The sequence below is a fragment of the Carassius auratus genome, unplaced genomic scaffold (genome assembly GCF_003368295.1).
Source record: "Carassius auratus strain Wakin unplaced genomic scaffold, ASM336829v1 scaf_tig00214183_4049273_7079891, whole genome shotgun sequence".
Taxonomy (NCBI): Eukaryota; Metazoa; Chordata; class Actinopteri; order Cypriniformes; family Cyprinidae; genus Carassius; species Carassius auratus.
In genome coordinates, this window is record NW_020527547.1 from 849,457 (window position 1) to 872,421 (window position 22,965).

A 22,965-nucleotide genomic window follows, 5' to 3' on the forward strand; every position below is an offset into this window, starting at 1 on the left:
TTTCTTTGTGCTATGGAACATCAATGCTTGTTTAAGTGATGAACTCCATTACTTGTTTTCAGTACTTGTTTGTTTTTAGACAGGATAACAGACGTTCTTGCTGTACAACTGTTTTGCCTGTGCTACAAAACCTTCAATCTCTGTAGCACTAGTGCTATGTGCAAAAAAGTTAACATACAGCCCTGACTGTTAGGTTATTTTCAAAACTTAATCTCCATATTGAGTACACAGCTGAACTATGGGACATAGTTATGACCCCACATAGCAGCTGAATAGAACAGGATATTTAAATACTGTCCATATGCCTTAGAGTATACGTTTTAACAACTAAAGAACCCATTCGCTGCTGAATCTTTTTAACACAGGACAGGTTATGCCTCTACTAATATTAAGCAATATTTGAAAGAAAATGTAATCTTATTTTATTTTGCAGACATCAGAGATTTTGAAATCCACCTTGTTCAGGCAGACATGTCCACATGCTGGAAATCAACCTCCATCATCCGAGTGCCAAAATTACTTTTGCCCCACTGCATTTCTAGTTACTGTGTGATTCTAGTGTTTTAAGAGACTGCATGGGTACTGCAAACATTAAGACTCCCTTTCTACAATGGACCTCTAAGCACATACCTGCAGGCACAATTACTCCATGGATGATGGGATTGCATTTGTCATCCTTATTGCACTTTGTTACCTAGACAACAAAATCTCATAAGTCAAACTGTTGATGTTTACTTCATCTCGGAATTTATCACAGTTTTTCCCTAGACCCTAACAAAATTACTCTGTCCTCCTAGACCTCAGGAGCAACAGCCTCGAGGCAGTAAAGATCCACAGTCATTCATAATACCACAAGTGTATCACCAAATATCAAAGCAATCATTAAGTCTGCATACTCATTAGCATTATAAATGGCGATTCAGCCCAGGGAAGAGGCGAGACAGCTTGCAACCTGGTACTGGAACAACAACCTCTCTATTAATGCTAGTAAAAAAGAGATGATTGTTTACTTCGGATGGTTCCGAGCAGGTCATTATTTACAGCACATCAACAATGGAGATAACAGGCAGCCTTAGGTTAAAGGGATAGTTCACCCAAAAATAAAAATGTTATGTTTATCTGCTTACCCCCAGGGCGTCCAATATGAAGGTGTCTTTGTTTCTTCAGTAGAACACAAACCAAGATATTTAACTCAAATCGTTGCAGTCTATCAGTCTTATAATGTAATTGGATGGGAATCACGGTTTAAACATACAATCAAAAAGAAAAAATACACAAACATAACCAACATAAACCCTGTGGATCATGTCAATACATTGATGTGTAAAGACACAAAATGATTGGTCTGTGCAAGAAACTGAACAGTATTTATATATATATATATATTTGCATATGTTCGCAGTTGATCATGTCACATTGTATGAACGTTTGGTCAACCACAGTGTAAATTTCAGTAAAAACACAGTAAACATTAATTGGATATTGTTCTTACATGGGCTGGAATGACCTCATCTGGAATGAATTTTTTTAACCCCTTTGCGTGCAAACATCGCTGACGGCCCCAGTTTATTATTGTTTCACTTTCACAGCACATTAAACATCACTGTCTTACTTCATCTGGACAAACTGTGCATCAATGGAAAGTTTAAAGACTCAAGCTTCGATATTTGACCAATATTTTGATAAAACATTGTTGCAGTGACAGAAATTTAGTGATTTATGTCAGGAGTGCAAAATAATAAATCCGTATTATGCCACATTTTGAATAGAAATTCACAACTCACTCATATTCAGTCACGTCAAGAGCGGTTTATTTGTGTTCACATAGACTCACTGAACAGCGTCAATAAGGATTTACAGACCAAAGATGCATATCTGCGGAGATATATGGATATATTTACTGATGTTTACTTCATATTTCTTCAGACAGAATCGTCATTTCTATTCATTTTCCACGGATTTACGCGATCAGATGATAAACAGCCTCTCCCAGCGATCTGTGTGTGCGTGCAGTGGTCACAGCTCGTGCGGTGTGTGACTCAGACTCTGATTGGGTCTTTCAAACGTCAATCTTAGAGTTTCATATCTGGACACCGCCCCATCGTGTCACATGCTTCCTGCACACTTCCTGGTAGTTATATTGCCAAAACAACACTGAAACACCTCTGTACACACGAAATATCCGAATAATAAACCCGCGATTACGATGGTAAAGCTTGGTATGAGAATTTCTTGAGATCTGGGGCGTTTTTATAAAAAAAATCGAAAATGTACATCGGAAATGCTAACTTGTGCAGCGATGAAAAAGGCTACAAATAACATATTTTTACAACAGTAAACGACCAAATTCCACCCCTGATCGCTAAAGGAAGTTATTATAAACACTCGATCGGGGTTTAAAGTGAGTTTTGAGTAAAAGTGTACTAATAATTTCATAAATTGTCAGATGTAGCTTGATGCTAACGTTAGCACCAATGCTACTAATAGCAGGTGCTTTTCTTCTTCATAATGCATTTTTGTCTCAATAATTCACGTAAGGTCGTAAGAAAATGTTTTGTTGTATTTTTATAGTAAGACTTTTGATAAATAAGGGCTAAATGCAAAGAGAGACTGAAGTGAGATCGCTGCTTTGTTGCTTTGTAAAGCCTGAAAAACCACAATCAAGGCTAATAAAGGTGGAATAAAAACAAAAGAATAATGATAAAAGAATAATGCAGATAATGTGTCATACTTGGCGGAGGTGTGAAAGAACCGTTTGGTGAGAACAATACAATCATGATTCGGGCAGTTTTCAACAGTGAAACATACACAAAGAGCACAGGAAAGTTTACATGTGAGATCTTACAGAGATGACAAGGGCCATAAATCAATCTGATTAGCCTTCTCTAAAAACACACATGACATGGCCTTAGAAAATATTTCATAAAATTCACAGTTTTACAGATTCGATTATAAAAATTTTTATGAAGTCTTGGAAGACTTGTGGCCTTAGCTACACTGTGTTTTCAAACTCATTTCCTACATCAACATTTTTTTAAATACATTTAAAACATATGTTTTTAATATTTTTATTTTTGTTTTTATGTTTGAGCTTATATATCTCTATTATCATAACAGTCTGAGTGATTCTGATTCCTGAACAGTAAACTTTAAAGTGTCAGCTTTGTGAACAAAGGTTGATTATGTATCTAGTCAGAAAGAATCATGAGCAGAAACCTTTTTATTTTGGGTATGTAATTTCGGTCTCCATGCCAAAAAAGGGGGGTTACTAGTAATTTGTTAAATGACACAATATGTGATTAAAAATGAGTGTATTCCTTTCTTAAAACAGTGCTCTTAGTAATGTAAAATAAGCTCATTTGGGAATGAGACTTGTTTAAAGATTTGGAATATGTGTGTGTGTGTGTGTGTGTGTGCATAAAATAATAATAAATGTGTTTACAATTATCAAAAACAAACAGAACTTCTACTGACTTGCATTAGAAAAGAGCCAGAGCTTGTCTGCAACATTTGCTAAGGTAGGACTGGTTCAGTCATATTTTAAGGTGGGGGTTAACAAAACTTTCAACTGAAGAAGAACGAAAATGATTCAGGTTGAGTAGTGAATAGCCATCCATTACAAAGACTTGACTCCCTGCTGTTAAATGTTATCTCTAGAGGTGTGAAATTATGGCCAGCAGGAGCTTATGGAAAAAAGCTCCCGTTGTATGCTATTTTAAACTCTACATTATTTTAAATTGAGATATTAGAGAGCTGTTATTAGCGGCACAAATAAAGCACAAGAAAGGGAGCTTTTTCCCATGTGGTGCTAAACCTTCCTGGAAATGTTCAGGACACAGTCAGTTCAAGACTTAAATAAATCTTCAGCAGTTTCACCAACATCTGTTTTATCAGTCAAAACATCTGCAAAGAATAGTTCTTGGTTAAAACCAAATTAAACTGATTAATCTGCATAAACTTGGACCGAAGCAGTGAATTTGAATGCTAAAGTCGAGATGTACAGTGTGTACAGTAAGTCTGTTTCTAATGCTCATTGGAGAGCTGGTGAATGCTGTTCTCACTGTACAGTGGATTGCTTCATGCATCAGTGACCCAGGCACATTAGCAACCATTCATCTTCATTTATCAGGGGTGAAATTTCCTCCTCTCCCTCCCTCCCTCCACTCCACTAGCCCAGTGCTATCACATCATCTTAGATTCTACTGCAGCGCTCTACTCTGTTCCCCACATCTGCCAGGGGTTTGTCTCCTCTGTCTATCAGCTGTCCATCCATAAAGTCACTGACCCATTCAACGTGGCTGAATGTGACTCCATCTTTCCATCCATCAATATCAGCTGAGCAACACGTCCTTTCAAACTGTGAAAAATAATGACTGCTGTTGAGCAAGTTTTGAGCATGTTGTTGTTGTTGTTTTTTACATACCTTACACACCATATTTTCATATGTGTGTATTTTCACATCACCAATTTCAGTTAATTATGCTTACATAATTTCTTCTTTATTTAAAATACATTTAGAATTTACAATGGCTGGTAGGCTATACAAAGAGTGCAATAATAGCTTATATCTTACCCAATGTAGAAGAATCCGCCTCTTTTGCTGTGCCAGTATTAGCGGCAGTAGAATAAATATTGTCAGAATAAGTGTCAGAGTTAGAGACCTCCACTATTTTAGTTAAGGGTTTATTAAAAAATGATGAATATCCATTTTGTTTATTTAGCATATCTCTGTAGCTTAAAGTGGGAACAGAATGAAAAGAGAGTAGACTCACGCGATACTTTGATATTCACAAGTTACGAGAGAATAGAGCTTCTTTTAAAAAACATGATTTAAAAAATGATTTAGCCTTAACTTACTCATTAAAATAAGAAGATAATACAAATAAAATTTGAAAATGTGAAAGTTTTTATTAATAGCTCTGGCAAAATCAATTGGCTGGTGTCTCAGTGAAAATGACCTCAGAGAGGACTCAAGTATTAATATTGAAATATTTGCTAATTTTTGTGTTTTAATTGGTTGTTTTTAGTGTATACAGGTACTTTTTTTTAAAACGATTTCAACTCAAATCAATGTCTCAAGTCAACGTACTTATTTATTAAGTAAGTGTCTAATCATTATGATAAAAAAAAACAATTTCTGGGTAATAAGAGACCATTACATATTAGGCTGGGATGGGAGAACATATTTTGACATTGAACAACATTTTTACACACCTCAGCAATAGCTTAAACAATGTTTCCTAGAAGAGGAAATTGAAATGTTTTGGTCTGAGAGAAAACTAGCAGTGCTAACTCTTCTCTGAATTATCGGAAACATAAAATACAAGGAAGATGCTCAAAGAAAACAGAATGAGAGCAATAAATACACAGAAAGGCTGTCAGTCTGATTAGTTGAACCATCCCTTGGTTGCAGGAACAAAGACCTCCACAGTAGGAAAGAGATTTAGTCCTGAATAAGAGATGGAATACCTACTGCAGAGAAGAGCAAAACACTGACATAATGCCAATTAAACTCACACAGAACAGAAATACTGAATCCCTTAAAGGAGGCTAATCTAATCTAATATAGTTGTTATTAGTTGTAATTCTGGAGAGGTGTAGTCAGTTCATGTACTGAGAGGCAGGAGGTTCCGGAAGCCTGTCCTGTCGAGTTCAGATTAAACATCTGCTCCGGTGCTTCAAAGAAACAGAGCTGAATAAAGACACCTCCCTACAGATCTCATTATCCCAATCTTGATTCACCACAGAGCACAAGCTCGTCTGAATGGAAGCTTTTTTTACTTGATTACTTGCTTATTCTCATATCTCAGCACTTTTTTTATTTTTCTTACCTCACATTTTTGTTTGTTTTAGTAATCAGGAGCCAAATGACCAGGTTTCCATTTTTGTTAATTATATTTAAAAACTGCTGAAAATAAATAAATATAAAGGTCTAATGTTTTAGATGCAAAAATGTATGTCTCCTAAAATATATTATGGAGCATCTCCTCAACTTTAGAATGCATAATGCACATTAATTAATTTTTTATAAGTGTATATGTTCTGAAAGGCATTTTTTACACATTTGCACCTGAATACAGTATATACTCATGAATGTATGGTGGCATCAGCAATAGCCCTTAAGCTTGTGTCATGACCTGACTTGGCTTATCAACAAGCAGCTCGGGAACCAAAAACTGCCCTATAGGCATTCTCACACAATCCACTGATCGAGTTCAATAAATCTCTGCACTGCTAAATACATCAGAGAATTGATTTGCAAATCTCAGAAGTGAGTTTCTAAAGTCCTCTATATTTGCCTGTCAAGACTTCTGGCGGTAACCGGACCAAAGCAATCAAACATCATTCTGTAGAGCTACTCAGGTTTTATTTAAGATGCATTTTGGATTAAATTATCCAATCAAATGTGTTTATTCAAATAACATTGACATTGATACCTTGGTGAGCCCTGTAGTGTACATACTGTATTCTGCATACTTAATATATAATATCCACAATATATAGTAAAAATACTATACAATACATTCCAGAAATAGTATAAAAGTACACTATATGAATATAGCAGCAAAACTTGGGTACTCTGATGCTGTTTTATATACTCATACACTACATTTTTTATGCTACTGTCTTAATACAAAACTGATAAGATACAATATATATATATATATTTTTATTTTATTATTTTAGGCAAAGATTGTCTTCAAAGACTACCAAAGGCACCTATATCATGCATTCTCTCACGTTTTCTAATCACAATTGTAAATTGTAAGCATTTGTTCCAATCATCAAGCATGACAATTCTCCCACTGGCTTGTCCTTAGTGGAAAGTAAAGCGTTAAGAGAGCAAAAGAGGAGATCAAGCGCTGAGCTCAACTGTGTGCATGTATGATGAATACAAGATGAGTGCTGTGGACTAAAGATCTATAGGTCCCAAACACACATACTGCACACATCTGCCAACACATCAGACACCCCACTGGGCATAAGCAAACATGCTTGCGCAAGTCTGGTACAGATTATGATGAGAAAAAAAGATACAAATCTGTCACTGTGGCAGTACCCTAAGTGCAAAAGCTAAAAGGTACATCATACACCTTATTTACCCTCAAATGGTCCATATTAGTAGCCCAAATGAATACAATATTATTTTAAAAGTCCTTATCAGTACTTTAAAATGTTATGTTACATAAAGTGTACATAATAGCACCATTTGAGAAGGTACTGCTGAAGTATTTTGTGCTTGTCCACACTGGTTTAATGCTAAATCTTCAAACTGTGCTGAGACAAATGAGCTTTAAGTAACTTTTTTTAATTTGCTTCCCTTTCAGGTTTAGTTGTGTCTCGAAGGCTTTGTGATCTCCCTTTTGAGTCATCAATAATACATACTCAAGTGGGTGGCATATAAACTAAAGCCAATCTGCTGTCCTCAAACCAAGCTCTCACCTTCAACAAATAAATTTGAATCTGAAAACAATTGCATTTAAGCCAATACAGCATATAAATACACAAGCTTAATTAAATAGTCATATGGTGTGTGGGTACAAAGATTCATGTCTACATTTGAGAAGGTCATCTTCATAATGAGAATTAAGATAACACATCTACAGCTACAGATCATACCTCAGTGGAAACACATGCATAAACAACACTGAAAAACACAGTTATACAATGAATTTATTAATAAAAACATATGGTGTGCATACACAAAAGTACACATGCACAGACTATGAGTGAAGCGACTACAATGACTAAAAGAAGAACGAAAGCATTCGGAATACAAGACAAACACAAAAATCACTTTGAAGATGTATGATTTAATCACTGAAAACAATATGTGAATATACAAACACAACATTGACATTTTATTTCAATTACATTAACATACAAAGACAAATATTAATATTTTGCATGCAAATCGTGGCTCTACTAGACTTGACAGATTCTACTAGATAGAATTAAAATATCTGAAAACATGAAAGCATGTTGAGATTAAAGTAGAACATGTTTCTCCTGGCGACACTGAATTTGATTGTTAAAACTCTTTACTGGGGTATTTCAAGACGTTCTGATGTATTGGGTGGCAGGGGAAGGATAAATGTGAACTGAGAGCTTTAAGATGAGCTAACTGGAATGTACACTAATTGAAAAGTCACACAGATTATGGTCTTGTCGGTCTGGTGAATAATTTAACAAGAGTAGAGGATTCAAAAAGATTACAAGTTTTTATAGATAATATAAGTAGTACTGTATTTAAGAATAGTTTCATTTTCTGTGCATCATGGAGATTAAGAGAGAGTGTATGTGTGTGAGAAGCCAATGTGAAGAGATGGTGTCAGGGCCTGAGGAAATGTACTTCATGTGGGCTGCAGAGGTAGTGACATTTATCAGCCCCGAGCTGAAGGGGCCACTTTACACGCATCCCTGACTGTCCGCTAGAATAACGGCACGCTGACATGGAGAGGAATGTGCAGCAGAAAAATCTCCTGGTTTATCATGGGTTCACCCTCGTACAAAGAACTCTAAGTACAGCAGAAAGGCTCTAATGTAGAGGAATGTCATTAAATCTGTCAGATCGGGGGGTTTAACCATTAGGATGTTCACAGTCACACAGCACACACTCACCAGTTCTTTCTTCTTCATGCACTCCATCAGAATGATGAAGAGATGCTGGGCCTGCGTCCGGCTGTACGTAAACGTCTTCTGAATGGTGACTAATAACTGGTCTCTCAAAGATTCATTTATGATTCTAACATGTAGTCAGAGAGAGAGAGAGATGAAACTGGGATATAACAGCAAATCATTTATGCAATGAAATATTCCAACAGAGCATAACAGTAGGATTCCGGAAAGGAAAATCCCATTAATTTTCTCCACAGACAAACTGCTTTTTAATGATAACATATGACCCTTTAAAAAAAAAAAAAAAAAAAAAAAAAAAAACAAATACAGCTCACCTCATTTTTATTGTATTTTATTGAGTTTAACATTTAAATACTCTGTAAAGAACTACACTACCCATAATCCTGAAGAGAAATCGTCCTCTGATTAGCAGATGTACAGTACTTCAATTAGGGCTTTGAATCAACAAAAAATGTCGTGCATATTTAAAGACCTGGCATTACATGGAAAAATCAGGTCTGTGAATTGACTATACTACATTTTAATGAATTACTTGTACAGGTTTCTGAGATTAATTGTGATTAATCAGTTTAGGTTCATTTAATCGCAATTAATAACCAAGTAACTCTGACATTTTTAATCATTAAAATATTCACACAAAGGAATTGGGTCAATGAAATAAACTGCTGCATTAATTGTGTTAATTATTTTTAATGTGCAAAAACTGCAACATTAATTGCAGAAATCTGAGAAATTTAAAATTTAAAATAATCGTTGGCTATAAACCGATAACATTTTTTTTTAATGTCTAATTTTGTGTAATTTGCTGTGTTTTATTGGATGAGTAGTTAATCAGTTCAGTAGTTAAAAAAATATTTTTAATACAAAAAAATATATAAAATAAATAACAGTAGGCACATCATGTCTTTAACTCCAATTCTTTTTGTAATGGTTTGTGATTAATCTCAGAACTGTTTGGTTTATTTCATGTCTTACAGTGCTTATGGAGAAAATGAATGGAGAAAAAAACTGCTGAAAAAGTAGGCGTTTACTGTTGTGCTCTATTCTGTGCTACAGTTCAATCTTCATCTATATGTAAATGAAAAGTCATATCTTATCGTACTGTTACAGTGGAGAGAGATAAAGCTCACATACCCGCCCTCCTCTGAGTACTTATGCCCAAAGGCCAGGATGTCAGAGGCACGGCCGCTGCCATCACACACCACCACAGGCACAGGAGGAGTGTCTCTCAGGTACTCAAGCACGATAGAGATCACATTAGGACCCCCCTCCAATATCAGAGCCACCACTGGAACACCCTGTCCAATCCCTGAGGAGAAAACAGAAATGTGACAGAGAAACGTGAGCAAGAAAGGGTATATGTGTGCGGCCGTGGGGCTGTTGTTACAAGAAAAAACAATCAAAAAGATTAAAGGTGAAGTGTGTATGTGTCCCCTCCCCTGCCAGTTTACTGTGCAGAGACAACTAGAGCTAAGCATAAGGAGTGTAAACACTGTGCTTATGTGGAGCTTAGTTTGTTTGAGCGGTCTGATATTTCTGTCTGACTTAACTTAATGGTGTGCATTTTGGTCAGCATTACCTATAATAAGCTATTTACAGAGAATTTATTAGTTTGAAGACAAGCAGAGTGGAAACCGCAGAAGGGGTGCTGGGAGTGTTTGGAAAGCAGTCATTATTTTCAAAATTCCTTGTGTGGAACAGAAATTACACACTTCACCTCTGAAGGGTTAGTTTCCCCAAAAAATAAAAGCTCCGTCCTCATTTATTTACCATCATGTTGTTCCAAACCTGCATGAGTTTCTTTTTTCTGTGAAGATACTTAGAAAAAATATATCAACTGCTTTTGTTCTTGTAATGAAAGATAGTGGGGGTTTTCCCTTTTGTGTTTCACAGGACAAAGTAAGTACGTATATGTAGGTGAATTTGTGTGAATTAAAGATAAATTAAAAGGAAAAGCATATAAACAGACAGGTTAGAGTCATTTTGGCATGCAGAGGAATAGATTATTCTGCTGAATGGCTGTTGTGACTGACCCTTTAGATATCCTGATCATAACCCAGTTGTGTCTGTCAACATGACACCGGACATCCACTTAGCCGCAGTGAACAACGTCTCCAAACACAGACGTGGTCGCATGTTCTGACAGAGAAAATGTTCACTGGCTTCGAGACTATTTCAGATCAGCTTGAATTTTTCATTTGTTTTTTGGTGTGTTTAGTGAAACTGAATGGATCTGTATAGTAGTCTACATGCAGTCCTTTGGCATCTCCCTGTAGTCTTGTTTGTTATGGGAGGCTGACTTGTGCTTATTTGTTTATAAGTTACTTCACAGTTGAGCTTTACGTACTTTTAAGTTGTGAAGAATATCTGCAGTGACATTTTTGCAAAGTGTGTTTGCAAAACATAAAATAATAACTAAATTTTAAATTTGCTGCGCAAGTACACTCTGAACAATCAGATCATTTCTGCATTCAATAATCAATTGCATTTTTCAGCAATTTAATTAAAAGGTGTGTGTCCAGTGGGAGAGGAGCTGACCAGGACAAAGACAGATCTGTCCTACTCTTGCACTCTGACTCTTTCCTACAACTTGATGAGTACAAGTTATGTTGTGACTATAATTCAAAAAGCATGTTGCAGCCAGATCCACCTACCATTGCTTAAATTATGCAAAGTGAGAAAAAGAAAGAGGGAAGGAGGGAAAATGAGAGAAAGAGAAAGAGACAGACAGAGAGGTACACCAGATCCACATGTGCTGTCATCATTGTGCCTAAAATGGGTACGCTTACATAAAGTTTCTATTTTTAGCCGCACACTGACTTCAAAAGAAAGCTGGTATAGAAATCAGAAACTGTGGGATTTACTTCTTCACTCCAAACCTCTTCCTCCCACTGTTATCTCTCCATGTCTCTTGATTTCTCTCTTTATCATTTTGTTTTATTGGAGTAAAATTTATTGATCAGTGAGCCCTTTCTGCCATGACATTTGTGGGCTTCCAGGAATGCTCGGTTGTTTCCCCACACTAACACACACACTAACACACACACTAACACACACACACACACACATGGCAGTTCCCATTCAGCATGGCTGACACTCTATCCAGACTAGCTCTTACGTTACAACAGGATAAGATATATATTATTCATCCGCCATCACTTATGTTGTAAAAAAGTAAAAAGCCAAGGACATGGTCTTTTTCTATAAAAAAAATGTCTCGTGATGTATTTTTTCACGATATTTTGTAAGTTCTACTATTCACTACATGGCATTTTAAACCATGAATTTATGCATTTGAATAGTGTTTATGGCACTTGATTCTAGCAACCAAATATCAGCTAGTAGTAATATATTCTGTGATATTCCTGCTGTAAATATCAGGGTTTTTTTTTTCAATGCCAGTCCAAGCTGGTTTATGTTGTTTTGGTGATGGTCTAAATAGTGGAAAAACATAGTTGTGCTGCATGTCTTTATAGGGATGTGCCCGAAGCCAAATGTCTAATATGATATTTATGATGATACTGGTTGTCCAAGAAAATCTTGCTGGTTAAGCCAGATAAAAAGCGTGGTTGGAAAACCAATATCCAAAACAGAACATATAAAGGTATTTTCAGCAGGGATACACTGAAACCACATGCATTGTAGCAGATGCTAAGAGAAGTTAATTGGGGGAAAAGTAATATGGGCCAAATGTTTCCAATTTGGGTGTGAAGAAAGACCAGTCTGAATAGAAAATTTTTAATTTTAAAAAAGCAGATGAGTGTTTGCTTGTGCTATTTAATTTCAATCTCAGTCAAATCTAACCTTTCCTTTCCAACAAGCCTCAAAGAGTGTTTGAAAGAATCTACTGTAGGTGGGCAGGGGTGACAGTGTTTGTTCTAACGGCCGATATCTTCATCTGCCAACTTCATCAGTGGCCAGAGAAAGTAAAAAACTCAAAGCAGAGTCATTTTTTGAATCTCAGTACAGTCATTTGCCATTTAATCAGAGAATGTCAGACGTGTACCCAGCAGCAAACCAAATGACTTCTTAAAGCTTCTGTTAACATCATCAAAATCCTCATCATCCCTTCATTTTCTATAGCAGATCATCTATTAAAAAAAGGAAGAAATAATAAAGTTTGTTATCTCTCATTAAGTTCAGATCCATTCAGAAGCATAATAATGATGATGCTGGAAATAACTTGAGGGTTATGGTAGTTAAACACAAACAAAATAACAAAAAAGGCTGCAAACAAGATTTTAAAACTCTTAGTTGTTGAGTTTCAGAAAACTGTGGCTTTCTGTGACGATCAACTTGCCAAGCATAGATGGTTCCCCTGCTATGTTTCAGACACCCACAATGCTGAGTCCTGCGCCTCCAGCTAACTCCATAACCTCTTCACATTTACCATCTGACCTATGGCACCACCACAAGAGGACGGCAAGCCTAGCATTAATAAAACACAAGCCCCTGTGCTCTGGGAGAGGAGAATGAGGAGACGAGGGGTGTTATGGAGACAGAATGTGTTGATTTGTATGCCCTCTGCCAAGCATGTAGATGGAAGATGAATCTCAATTTTTTTTAGACCTGTGGAAAAAACAGGCACTTTATTCTGTGTCACTCTTAATCTATTTCATTTACACCTTGTGTGAACAATCCTATCCCCTGCCTGGCAGTGACAAATGTGGTTTATTCATTCAAGGGATTAAACACAACAGCTAGATACAAGATCCTTGTCCAAAACCGGTATAATGTGTGATTGTGAATATAACTGCCATGCAAGCAATGATCAAGAACAAACATTTACTAAATATTTGTTTAAAAAAACATTTGTCCAGAGTTTTCTATCTTTTCACAGCTTCAATAACTGCAAATACTCACATTACAAGCTTGTTAAACCCTTTATCATCATAGTCCTTATTACAGAAAATGTCATGCAGAGTATAATATTAAAAAAGTCAAGAGTTCAAAAATAAAAATGCTATCATTATTTACTCACCCTCATGTCAATAATGTTGAACAATGACTTAATTGTCAATGTATTTGTTACACAAATATACATGGCTTTATAAAAGCGTTATGCTCACCAAGGCTGCATTTATTGGATAAAAAATATTATTGTGAAATGTTATATTTATTTTAAAATCATTTAATTATTACATTTAGTGATGACAATGCTAAATTTGCATCATCATAACTTCAGTCTTCAGTGTCACATGATCCATCAGAAATAGTTCTAATATGCTCATTTGGTGCTCAAGAAACATTATTATTATTATTATTATTATTATTATTATTACTATTATTAACGTTGAAAATAATTGTGCTGTTTTTGGAAACCGTTATACATTTTACAGCATTTTACGAATGATATGTAAGTTCAAAAGCTCATAATTTATTTAAAATAGAATATCTGGCAACATTCTAAATGTCTTTATCGTCACATTCTTTCTTAAAAAAAAAGAAAAAAGGAATATTATAGATTTATACAAGTTTGTGGCATTGACAGATAACATTTTCCATGCATTCCTTAGTAGAAACATATCAAGAACAAAACAAAGTTATGAACTTATGATAAATTACGAAGTAGAAAGTACATCAGTGGGTTTAAAACAGAAATGTGAAAGCTTGTATTTTTTGTAAAAGCAATAACATTAATTATTCAATTAAAAAAGTTTATTTTATCTCTGCTATTGTTTAAATATTAATTGTGTGACAAGACTATGTTCTTGTGAGGATGAACCTCTGGCTATGCATTACTGATATTCATATAAGTGGAGTTTGTGTAACCATGTAACCAGATTCTATATGTAACTCTGCACAGAAAAAGGTTAGTGATTGTATCAATCAAACTCATGCTAAAAGTGTCATGTTTAAGAGTCACTGTTATACTTTCAAACTAGTTATATATTTCCTGTAGCCTATACTTGCCCATAGTCTACCAATATAAGTGCAACAGCTCTTGTAGATACATATTCCTGTTTTTATAAACTGGTACTAGGAACTGGATGAAAATATCTTGTGCAAATTGACAAGATTTGTATCAAGAGCTTCCTTTAGTATTTCTTCAAGAGGGCAAAAACACTCCAATCAAATAAACCTTTAAGAAAAAAAAAGAGCCACAGCACCCAGTCTGTCTGGTCAATACAGCAGCTATTGCTCCATTATGCTAATGTGATGGGACCCACAGAGACCAGCAGCATGGAACAAAATCCAGAAATAAACCACCAAAGTGAAAAGACCAGCTCATCATCTCATCACTCAGAGACCCAGTTAGTGCAAGGGAAAGCTAAAACAGGTTTCTAGGCTAGAAACACTATCGGTCGTAGAGTTTGACGTGACTTTTAATCAGGGTTTGAATATGACTGGCTAGAATAAAGCATTGAGTAAAAGGTGAAATTCATACAAATGTAATGAAAAAAAAAATTGTTATATAAATTTTCATGTACATGAAATTATGGCTATGCACAAAACTCAAAGAGGGAAAAAAAACGAATTCAACAGTATTCAATGGATAACAATGCATATATTATTAAGGCAAATAATTAGAAAAACTTGCAAATTTAGTTCTTATACAATAAATTATAAAAAGATGGCCCCCAGGCTAAACATACAACTTTCACCTGATTTTTGCTGAATATATAAAATACATTTTACTTAAAAATAAATTTTAATATGTCAAATATTAATGGTATGTATTTTGATATTTAAGTTGAATAATAACAGAAACACAGTCAAAGATTGACATTTGATGTATAGTTAGGTCCATATATATTTGGAAACAGGCACATTTTTTATTTTTATTTTAGCTGTTTGCCAAAACATATTCATATTACAGTTATATGCTGTAATGTATATGGGCTTTAAGTGCACACTGTGAGCTTTAATTTGAGGGTCTTCTCATCAAAAATGGATGAAAGATTAAAGGGTTAGTTCACCCAAAAATGAATTTGGCTATTAATCACTTACCCCCATGTCGTTCCAAACCAGTAAAAGCTCAGTTCATCTTTGGAAAACAATTTTGGATGAAAACCAGGAGGCTTGAGACTGTCCCATAAACTGCCAAGTAAATAACAGTGTCAAGTCTCAGGAAAGGTATGGAAGTTGTCGTCAGAATACTCCATCTGCCATCAGACATGCAATCTGGGTTATATGAAGCGAGAGGAACACTTTTTGTAAGCGAAGAAAACAAAAATAATGACTTTATTCAATAATTCCTCAACGGTCACCTCTGTGTCACTCCATATCACCATGCTGCATATGCTCTTCTGTGTCCTCCGCGCTGTTTTTTTATATTTTTTAATCAAAGCTAAATACACATAGAAACAGGACATCCTTGTGGTGCGGATGACACAGAAGAGCATATGCAGCACAGTGATGGAGTGACACAGAGGATACTGTTGTCAAAAAAATTACAGTCTATGGGACAGTCTCAAGGTTTTCATCCAAAGTATCTTAAATTGTGTTCCTAAGACGAACAGAGCTTTTATATGTCCAAATATATATGGACCTAACTCTATATACTATGAATTGTATATGATATATACATTTTTAATTGTAGAGATGTTATAATAGCCAGCAGGTTATAATGTAAAATGTTTGAATAAGAAGCTTGAAAAAAAAAAACCCCTCTACTGTAATTCATAGAATTATTAAATAATTCTCTGGGGGATTTCTAACACGAACTATCTTTAACATTAACTTTTAAAACAAAAACCTGCAAGAACGAACCTACAGGCTGGGCAATTGTAATGTACACTTTGTGTATTTTTACTGTATTTGCATAATTTCTTAAGTGAATCAGTTACTAATATAACTCAGTCAGCATATACCAATAAACAATGCTATCAGCGGCCGCAAATCATTATTATCAAATTCATCCCTGATTAGTATTCTACAATTTCTCAACATCCATCCTAATTCACATCGGACAGTTTACTCTATTCCTCATGTGAACTAGTGATTAGAAATTCCAGTAATTCCAATAAAGCTACACCTAATTGTGTACAGCTGAATTGATTCTCATCCCATCTTATCCTGCAAGGAAATCTTCATAGCATCTTGTGCACGTTAATCTTTCCCTCATCTGCGAAACACTCAAAAAAGCCCTCCTCATTAGCCCAACAACAGCAAGCACAGCTCAGTAATTCATTTTAATCCAGTACCGCTGCAGTGCTTGTCAGACTGTGAATATGTAAGCCGGCTCGCAGCCTGCCGCAATTCTTCCAAAACAAAGAGATTTGATTCCATGTTTGAGGGTCTCTGCAGCTCTGTGAGCCTCATGGTGATGGCTCAGAGTGTTATTGATGTTCTTCCAGTGTTAGAAAGGACAGGTAATAAAATAAAGAAATGAGCTCTGCCCAAAGCCAGAGCAAACAACACCATCACACAGCTGATGCAACAGAGACAGAGAGAGAGAGAGAGAGAGAGAGGTGGCTGCAGGCTTTGATACAGCTCTGCTCCTGTCATGAGTGTGATGTCAGAGTAAACTGGTCTTATCGCAGCAATATGTGTTGTGAATGTGTCATGGGATGATTTAATAAGCTTAAACATGTTTCACCTGTTCATCTTACAGGACTCAAACATGTTAGATGTCTGAAATTTGCCGAGAAATGCGAGAGGGTTGGTTGTGTTTTCTTGAAGAGGATATTTTGCCTGTTTAAATGTCAAGACACTTGCTGCTTTAAATGCTGACTGTTTTAAGTGTCTCGTTTACATGCAGCTTCATTGGATGAATCAACGTGGGTGAAGCTGGTGTCATTTTTGATGCGAATGATGACGTCTGAGCATCCCTTTGACTTCCCAGCCCCCTCTATTACTCCAGGCATAGGATGACAAAGGGAAGTCCACAGGTCACATGACACATTTGGGAGGTGAAACTCTGGCTCACTTCCTGCTGACCTGTGTATGGTTAAGTAAATTAAATGGCTCATTTGATGTTGTGGAAAAGTGTTACAACTGTGTATGCAATAAACTGGCTAAAATGTGAAAATATTATATTAATTATACATCAATTAATATATAAAAAATGAGGAATTAAAATCAATTAAATTATGCAGATGCACAAAATAGAGAATGTATTATGTGAAGTATGCTGTTTTTTTATATATATATTATCTCTGGGGCAAATTCACTCTGTTCACACCAAAACCTTTTTCTGCTGCAATCCAGTTTCACAACTAAACAGCATTAGCCTGCCATAATTGTTGCATTATTGTTGCTCGTGGAAAGCAAGATGAAACGGCAATTCAAAGAGATATTTCTAGACAGTCGCCATTGATGATGAAAGCATTTCTCAAATGACAAATAATTTTATAATCAAGCATATATATGTGCGCAGGATATAAATCATATTAAAATGTATGACAACTAATCAAAGTATGCATGAGCAGGCCATAAGCAGTGTATAAAGGCATTTTCAATGATCCTAAATGATCCACATGAGCACAAACAAAACTGAAGCATCCTTTTTGTTTCTTCATGATTTAATGCATCTTCACCGGCTCTAATGTTCCTTCAGCTGAATGACGTTTACTTGATATCTTTATGTGAGTAAATGGACTGTATGGATATTATGTAGGGAGAAGAACAGTTGAAGAGGCCTTTGTGCTCTCAGTGCAGTCAGCTCTGAATCTTGCAACTAGTGTAGCATTTTGACGTTGAGCCACAAACTGATCTGGGCATTTCTGACAGGAATATATAGAGAAACTCCTCTGTGGGCTTTTGAAGATCAGCACGACAGAACCTAGAAAATAGTAACTGAGGATAGAAGGCTATTATATCATCTCACAAAAAGAATTTAAAGCACCATTGAATTTGAAGTTTGGCGTAATCACATTAACATAAGCATCTCTAATTTCTCTCAAATGTACTCACGCGTGTTGATCTTTTGCAGAGAGATGTGCTTCTCAAGCTGTCTGCGCAGTTTGACTTCTGCTCCATACTTTCCGGTGGTGCCATTATCAGCCAAAATGAAGTGGGAGTGTAGGCTGTTGAGAACCGTTAGCTTACTAAGAGGGTTAGACATCGTCTGATACGGCCGGACCACCTGCAATACACATCACATGAAGTAAGAAGATGCTGTTCAGGAAATGAAGAATGAAACAAAGGTGAAAGTAACATGTTGCAAAAGGCATCTACATGCACAAGTAACAACCAGTAAACATAATGAGCAATTTGGGGTCAGAAAATCTGAGATCATTAGTAAAAATATGCTTTCATTTTGTATTTAGAATGGAAATAAATAAATAAATGCACTAAAAAAGTTTGTGTAAAACCTGACAGTCATGTTATCCTGCGTGAAGGGCTCAAAGAGTGTGTTAGCTTTAATGAAAACAAAAACAAAAAAGCAATAGAAGAACATCAGATTGAATGTACAAAGGGCCGTGGTAAGTGCCACATATTTGCTTATTTGATCAGCAACCTAGAAAAAGAAACGCCACAACATCATCTTAAAAACCTTCACCAGACCAGACAAGAATAGAGAGGGATAGGGGTGAGTGGGGGCTTGGAAGAGAGAGAGACAGAACCAAAATCTTCTATGAACGAGGAGGGGGGAGAAATCAGTGGTTATAAATAAAGAATGATTCTATCTCTGTGTCTCAGTTGTGCACCAGTTCCCAGAACACACAGACGAGCTGAGGTGAAACTGAGTTGATATATGTAGTGGCTCACATATAAATTATTTATAGATTTCTACATGACATGCAGTACACATGCAGAGACATGAAAATCATTCTATAGTGATCTGGAGATTTGCTCTCGTAAATAATAAATCCAATGAATATATCAATTAAAATCTCTCATTATTTAATGGAAGCACATTTTGTGAAATCTGCCCTGACTTGAGCCAGAGACTTGAGTCTTATTGGTCATTTAGAAAAACAAACTATACTAAAAGAGCCTAGTTACTCAATTTAGCTATAGTCAAGCGACTTACATCTTTCCCCACTAGGTCTTCCTGGTTCTCCACAATCCCCCAGGGTGCAATACCGATAGTACAGATCTTCCCTCTCGATTTGGAAGCGTGGTCTTTTAGAGCATCACCAACATGTCTTATGACTCCTTGGGTGGCAGAAGGGTGTAGAATGGAACAGATAGCAGTGTGAGAGATATCGCACAATGCATCAAGGACATTGAGAGCACACAGTTACACGTGATCTTCTGTAGAAGTTTAGATATCATTAGGCCTATCATTTTGACAAACATTGCTCAGAATCTTAATAAGAGTAATCTAATCGAAATCTTAATTAAACGGAAAGATACATTCACACTCTTGTACAGACCAGTATTGACTCCTCCAGTGAAGATCCAGGCTCCAGTGGTCATGGCCGCCTTGATGAGACCCTTGCCGAAGACTTGCTTGAGTTTGGGCTGCAGCTCGAAGTTCTGAAGTCCTCCATGAACAGAGATGAGCAGTTTGGGAAGCTCCAGCTGCCACTCCTTCGTCATCAGATGCAGCAGTAAGTCTGGCTTAGTGTCGTAAGAAACTCGTACATACTGACAAAACATAAAAGTAAATCTTGAGACAAGAGTATACTGTATCTAAGATGACACAATATCATTCAAAAGTTGCAGTCTGAGTCTGTAAGATACTTTAATGTTTTTGAAAGAAGTCTTTTTTGCTTAACAAGACTGCATTTATTTCATAAAAAACAGTAAAATATTAATATTGTGAAATATTATTACAATTTAAAACTTCCTATTTTTGTTTTCCTGTTTTAATTACATTTTCTGCCGCCATTACTCCAATCTTCAGTGTCAAATGATTGTTCAGATATTATTTAATATGCTGATTTGTTGCTAAATAAATATTTATTTTTATTATTATTGTGGAAATCATGATACACACACACACACACTCTCACACACACACACACACACACATATATATATATATACATATATATATATATATATCTGTATGCAATGTCCACTTATCGTTATTCAATAAATTCCTAATATAATTGTCCCGCCCTACACATTGTCTGATTGAATATCCTCTTAAATATTGCACATCTCTTTACAGCAGTAGAATGGATAATACTTCTAAGCTGGCAGGATCTACAGACATTAATAACTGCCTCACAAAAGGAATTAAATTCTAAAAGGTTCATGAATATTTTATCTTACTTAAGTAATATTTTGTAGGGTTATCATCACTTTGAACATCAAACCATTGTTAACAAGAGACTGAATAAGTCTACCATTGCTTTGTTGGAGTGTCCACCTCCCTGGAACTCAATGGTTCCAAAGGCGTCAGTGGGACTGAGCTGGGTGTGCTTGCTGATGGACCACTTCTCTGACAAGCTGTCATTCTTTGGCACACGCTCTGACTTCTCATTCTGATTGGAGGAGATGCTGGGGGGCAGGCCAATATGTTGACCAATTAGACGGCCACAACAGCACCTGTGTCAGAACACAACCAGTGAGAAATTAAGTGAATGTCCTTCAAATCAGAAGTCAAAACTGTCAGCAAGTGATCTAGAAAAGACATTACTTGAGGATTTCAAAAGTATTTGAGATTTACATTCCAGTGCCAGATTAATTATTGTAAAACAAATTCTTCACATCATAAAATTGTCTATAAAAGAAGCCAGACATATTTTGAAGTGTTTCCTCACTCCACAGTGTGATTATATCTTTAGATGCTCTAACCGCTTCAAACAACGCCGCACTAATGAAGAACAATTTCTCTTTCGTTAATAGTACAAACACATTTGGGTACATCTAAATGCAGTTAAAATGTGCTATTTGCGTGATTTGCACAGACTACTGCAGAATTTGAGGTACTCACCTATGGGGGTCTTTGGTGCTTACAATAATGTGCACACATTCTCTCTTGCTGAAAGCTCTTTCTATCCATGATTTCTGTGCCTGGGGAGAAACACAATAAACATAAGTTGCAGAAATCACTAGAGGTAGAAATGTCCGCTTCCTGCATCCACTTAAGAGACCAGTAAATCCCAAACTAAAAATAACCAAAGTACACATTTGATCAGCGGCACCAGAAACTAGAGCTTTATCGTACTTTAGTCCAGTTTTAGTAGACAGGATTACCTATTATCAAATGAACACACTGTCTGTTTGCTTGAATAGCTTGCTTTAATTCTACAACAGCAGAACCATCTGTGAACGCACCTCAAAAACAGCAAGTGGTTACACAGGCACTTACCCCACAACTATACTTCCTATGGTACATCATTACTCTTACAAAAAGCTAGCCTGAGGGAGAGAGGGAGGGGGTACTGGGGTTAAGCTTTATCAGGGAAACCCCCATGTGATGACCACCAACATTCCCACATCATTACGCCAACATGAACATGGATAGTGTAGATCTGACTGAACTCTATGCTTTCTGACAGAACTGCTGTGAGAACAGCTCTCTGCTCTGGTGTTAGTCAAAAGCAATGCATTAACCTTTTCTGTTTGAGGTCTTCGAGACCCTGAGGCCATTAATGACTAATCTTATGAGAACTAATTAGAAACAAAATTAATACGTTTCATTTTTGGAATGTTACATTACTTACTTTTAGACTTTCAGAGATCCCAGTTAAACATTGATTCATGTTATGGATGTGCCAACATTACAAAATAATCAATATTTCATTCATCTCTAATAAATGCAACAATTTTTCACATGATAATGTTCACTCAGTGTGAAATATAGCAGGAGCACATCCATTGTTTATTTTGATTTGTTTAACTGTATTATTATATAATGTGTTAAAATGACCACAAACAGAAACCACAAAATACTCTATTAGATAACAGTCATATTAAAACAGAAAAGTTAGATCTTAATAATATCTGCTTTAATGGGTCACAGGTTGTGTTATTTTAGTGTGATTGACATTTATTATAATTTATCAATATTTTGAATTTATTTTTATATTCTGCATTTTCATATTAATTGTAATTACCTTATGAGTAATTGTGTTGTTTTTGTCATTGTTATATGATTAGATAGTTTTTAATTATGTATATATTTTTAAATATATGTATAGTTCTTAATTAATTTATAATTCAGTTTGAGTTACTTTAGAACATTAAGTTACAGTAAACTAAAATTTCAAATGTTAATTTGTTTTTATATATATATATATATATATATATATATATATATATATATATATATATATATATATATATATATATATATATATATATATATATATATATATATATATATATATATATATATATATATATATATATAAATACTATTTTTTTGTATTTTGTATGGTTCTGGTTTTAGTTAACTATAATAACCCTGGTCAGAGGAACATATTAAAAGAATTTAAAGGAAAAATAAAAATAAAAGTAAACTGTAAAATTACTATT

The 22,965-nt window shown here is 35.5% G+C and overlaps 1 protein-coding gene across 4 annotated transcripts in view; it reads right to left on the bottom strand.

Moving 5' to 3' along the window:
- The window catches only part of LOC113091312 (transient receptor potential cation channel subfamily M member 3-like), a 105,073-nt gene that overhangs the window by 26,326 nt on the left and 55,782 nt on the right, over positions 1–22,965 (bottom strand). For all 4 annotated transcript variants that reach the window (XM_026256743.1, XM_026256740.1, XM_026256742.1 and 1 more), the window contains exons 2-8: positions 21,419–21,498; positions 20,829–21,030; positions 19,908–20,121; positions 19,562–19,686; positions 18,499–18,670; positions 9,775–9,949; positions 8,623–8,746 (exon numbers count right to left, since the gene is read on the bottom strand). In XM_026256743.1, coding sequence (XP_026112528.1) covers positions 8,623–8,746; positions 9,775–9,949; positions 18,499–18,670; positions 19,562–19,686; positions 19,908–20,121; positions 20,829–21,030; positions 21,419–21,498 — 1,092 coding nt within the window. The remainder of the gene's footprint in view (positions 1–8,622; positions 8,747–9,774; positions 9,950–18,498; positions 18,671–19,561; positions 19,687–19,907; positions 20,122–20,828; positions 21,031–21,418; positions 21,499–22,965) is intronic.